Raw genomic sequence first — 4661 nt, 5'->3', positions numbered from 1 at the left:
CCCTTAGAGCTCACGGGGAAAACAAAACGTCTCCCATATCGCCCTCTTGTGGCCGTACAGATACTGCACACYGATGATCCTCTCCAACTCTTCGTCTCCCTTTCTTCCTCTCAAACTCAGATAAGACATCAGAGGAACATTTGATTTTAGAGAAAGACACTTCCACACAGCACACGGACGGAGACAAAGCCATGAATGTCAATTACACACCAGTTATCAGGAGATTCGATTCAATCTGATATCCTCCTTGTTTACACTTGAGCTGAATAAACAAGAKGGACGGATTACTGACGGGTAATCCTGGATGGGGAAACAAATCTGGAAAATTCAGGGGAACAGCGGGGGACTTTTGTGTGCACGCATTTCAAAGTTTTGTGGGGTTTTTTTTGGCATGTCTGGGGCAGGTTTGTGATAAAAACCACAGAAACGAACTCCTTCCTGCTTCTATCCATCATGATTTCCTCTAGATAAATATAAAACCTGCGATGCCATATTGAAGCAGAATATAGCCTCCATAAATCCTCACGGAAGACTTTAATGTCAAACAGTGGCGTACTGGAGTGGCCTGATATTAAAAAGATATAATCACTCCCCTGGGCAAGCTAAGCTATTTTTTCCCCCCAAGATTGCTCAAATGCGAGTACATTTAGTCCTAATGAAATGCAGATTTCATGTCTCGTGGTAAAATTACCACCTCGAAATTATTTGCGTGACGAATCATTGAGGCTGTTTTTAGCTCAATCGTTACAGAACAGTCGCAGGCACATGGGCGTTTTCTTTACACACARACAATGGGAATAATTGCCATTCTGGGGACTCTAACTGCTGCGCTGAACCCTGCTCCCGGTATAACAGCCTGTCATTCCACAGATTTCACAGATGTACGGGGTCTGAATGCAGTTCCGGTAATTGCCATTGGCATTGTGTTCCTGTTGCAAGAGTTTGCAAATATGAAATCATTAAAGATGGTAATTGTCCTTAAAGCGCCCATGGGAGCTATTATTTTGGGTATGAGGGGCAGGTATAAGATTTGGGGTTTGGGAGGAGATGGGTTTGTCCCAACTGAGGTGACTGGAATCCCATTTTATTGCATTTTTGGCGTCAGACAGCATGACATTCATTCATAAGGTTCAGTAAATCTGCACAAAGGGATGGCTCAGGAAAAGCTCTAAGGCATTGAACTGGAGGAAAGAATCAACAAAAATGAACAAAATTATCATTTTGTTTACYAAATGAATTGAGCCTGATTAGAATATATGTTTGGGACATGTAAGTCACGTGTGTCAAACTCAAGGCCCYTGGACCAAATGAGGCCCATAGGTGACATCCATCTGGTCCGAGAATTATTTGCCTAATTTAATATAAAAATACATTTTAAATCAATTGAAAATTTTACAATCATGATTCATAGCAAACATATAAACAAAAAAAAATGCGTGTCCAACCCCTGAGCTGTTGACTTTGAGTAACTGTGGCCCCGCCCCCAAGCTTTATATCATGTTATAATGCCATCCCTTCATCAGAAACATACCCAGAGAGTTGCTTTGACTCGTAGATGCWTGTTTGAGAAATCCTTGAATCTCCAGTGMTAGCAATGTGGAGCTGCCTAAACGCTTGCTGGTACAAAGCTCCGCCTATTTGTACAWAGRTCCTCCCTGGAGCTCAGTCCTCACCCCACAGAGCACCCCTCCCTCAAAGCATTGTTTGAAAACGTGTTGAAGTGGGAGTGTCGGAAATGGTAGGAGGTTCTTAACAAAACAGAGGTCAATTTCAAGTTGTTTAGCTACGGCTATGATGCAAAGTCAAATTTAMTTTRGATATATGCAGCTTGTGGTGTAAAATAAAACTATGTGCCTAGAAACTAGATAATCCCCCCCCCCTTTAATTTGCCCTGTATTAATGTCTTAACGTAAGCTGCTTTAAAGCCAGTATTGARCATAAACTACATCTCCCATAATGCAAGTCTGTTATTTTACTCGTAAAATGACAGCAACCCGCCACAAGGCGAAGGTGTACAGTTTTCAAAAGTAGCTGGCAAAATTCACAGTATAAAATCTACATTAAGCTGCATTTTCTCCAGCTACTTTTGCTGCAGTCCAGTTTTATTGGGAAGTGGGAATTTCCCACTTACAAGTCATAAATTTAAACTGGAACACCCCTCCAGTGGGAAATTCATGTTGGAAAGGGGGAGTTCCGAATTCATAATGACAGCTACTCACCAAACCGCATCAACGAATAAATCTCTTACTTTTAATAGTATTTCTGTATAATCTATTTCACGTTTAGTCAGTGGTACACAAAGTACTTTTCAGTGTTTATAAGAGGATGTTTGAAAACGCTGTTTATATGCAGGAAATACCATGTAGAGCTCAGATATTGTTTGTTAGCGGTGCTCAGTTGCAGCATTGAGACGAGGAATGTGACGTTTCCTGTTTAGTTAAAGAAGAAAGGTTGGCCCACAGTGAAAATGAGTTGGACATTCCCTGAGACAACCCTACCACTCTGAGCAAACTTCATAAGAGTTCTCTAAATATATAATACTGACCTGGTGGGACCCCTGAGGATATAGTGGAGGAGGACAGTTGGCCCTGGCCCTTGGAGGTCATTCCTGCCACTTCGATGGTGTACGTGGTGAGGGCGGTGAGTCCCGTGACCCTGTACTCCAGGGTGACGTTGGGCATGTAGTGGGTGACTCTGGTGTTGGTTCGGTTGAACTCCTCCCACGAGATGCGGTAACCTGAGGAGCAGCGAGATCGGTTACCGCAGTTACCGGAGCAGAGCGAGGATCCTCTCGGAGAAAATCCTACAGTGGGTTTTTACAACAATAGCGACTCTCCGCTCCGCGCCGTGGGGAAAGCTAACAGAAATATTAAATTAACTTCATCAAAAATTGAATATAGCAAATATAATCAGCCAGTGATTACACTTCCCTGCACTCACACATCCTCTGCACACTTACACACACACACTCACCCTCTCAAAGTTAATGTAATTTGCTCCTTGGCCAGCAGCTCTTTTCATGTGATTGCATAAAGCATTAAGCAGCATTTCTTGCCAAATCAGTAATCTCACATGGCATGTCAGTGTTTGTCTCCTGGGAGTGTGGAGCGCGGTAAAAAGTCCTGTAAAAAAACAACATTTAACAAAATGCTGGTAACTCTCGTGGTTCGTAAACAATCTGCTTCTTTATCATTTGTTATTAATTAGAAACGTCAGGCCAAGACGCTTCCAAATTAGGATGGAGTTTCAGAACAGTTGGTTTGATGACGACGTAAAAAGAAAAGATCAAACTTCGTAAAGTGACAAACGAGTGGCTCTGTGGGAGCTGTGCGCTTGGCTCAATTATTTCATGTTTGCAAGAGTGCATAGACGGGTCACTTTTTTGCGATTAAAATGTTCCAAACATCAGGAAGAGGTGCAAAGAGTTTATTTGATCCTGCTAGACTCAGGTTTAGAGGCCGACTGATATGAGTTTCTCCGTGTCTCATTTGTCTTCATGCGGCTCTGTAATGGACAGGCAAACCTGTCCAGGGTGTCCCTCCGCCTCTCATCCAATGTCTGCCGGAGACAGGCACCTGCTGCCCGCGGCCCGGAAAGGAAAAGCGGGTAAAGAAAACCAACGACTGAACGAAGGATGTCCATTAATTCCCGATTACCTACAAATTCCAGTGAAAACAATTTGTCACAGTTCTCTGATGGGGAAATAAAAAAACGCGAAAATCATTAGCAGAAAGTGGCCGGAGGCACTTTTCATATTAAAAATTAATGAAAAATAAAAAAAGGATTTCTCATTTACGGCACTGATCAATATATTCGTCTATACCTTCCAGGTGTTTAATTACCAGGAACTTATTTTCATTCTGACACGTTGCAGCACGATGGATCAGTGGTTAGCACRGACGCCTCACAGCAGGAGGTTTTGGACCTGGGCTTCTTTCTGTTTGGAGTTTTGCATGTTCTTTTCATGTTTGGTGCACTGGTTTCCTCCCACAGTCTAAAAAAAAAACATGCATGTTTACGCTGCCTTCAGGCCTCTATTGAAAAAGAGATATTAGATATTAGAGTCTGGTTGGTTAAATACAAGCTGAATTAAAAGAAAAATAATAATTCCACATAAACTCCTCTCCTGCTCTGCTGCGATGCTTTATAGACTTAGCTATCATTTCACAGCGTGCACACCGAAATGGCCTTCATTTCTCCTCTTTATCTGCTGGTAACAAAAAAACGAAAAAAGAAAAAGAAAGAATGGAGMCATGTATAACACAGGCAGCCTTTTTGCGGTGGATTTACTGCGCAGACTGAGTTGTGAGATGAGAAAAAAATCTTCTGTTTTTTCCCGTGGAATGCTTTCTGAAAGACGATATAATACTCCCTGACAAGCGTCGTCTCGCTGCAGCAAAGGCGTATTTGGTACCTCGCCTAGGTGGGAGGCGGCGCACGACTCCAACAGAATAAACACCCAATATTACMGTAGCTCCCGTGTGCGGAGCGCAGCAAACCAGGTCGAGCAGCCTTTGCTTTTGCTTTTTAGGAGTTGTTCCATCGGTCTCATTCGACAACAAGTCAAAGAACTGGGATGAAAAAGTTTTCTCTCTCTCAAAAAGAAAAAAATAAGTAGGTCCTCTGGATGGGTTCTTCTTTAGTGAAACGTTTCGTCTCTC

At 42.6% G+C, this 4661-nt stretch overlaps 1 protein-coding gene across 1 annotated transcript in view; it reads right to left on the bottom strand.

Annotated features, from left to right (window-relative positions):
* The window catches only part of LOC106535223 (protein sidekick-2-like), a gene marked incomplete at its 5' end in the record, with an annotated part of 434350 nt that overhangs the window by 54177 nt on the left and 375512 nt on the right, over nucleotides 1-4661 (bottom strand). The window contains 1 exon segment of the mRNA XM_014032179.1: nucleotides 2546-2737. Within this exon segment, the coding sequence (XP_013887633.1) occupies nucleotides 2546-2737 (192 nt within the window).

The sequence above is a fragment of the Austrofundulus limnaeus genome, unplaced genomic scaffold, assembly GCF_001266775.1.
Source record: "Austrofundulus limnaeus strain Quisiro unplaced genomic scaffold, Austrofundulus_limnaeus-1.0 Scaffold7, whole genome shotgun sequence".
Taxonomy (NCBI): domain Eukaryota; kingdom Metazoa; phylum Chordata; class Actinopteri; order Cyprinodontiformes; family Rivulidae; genus Austrofundulus; species Austrofundulus limnaeus.
The sequence above is the reverse complement of the archived record's forward strand: the minus strand, read 5'-3'. Positions and strand labels throughout refer to the sequence as shown.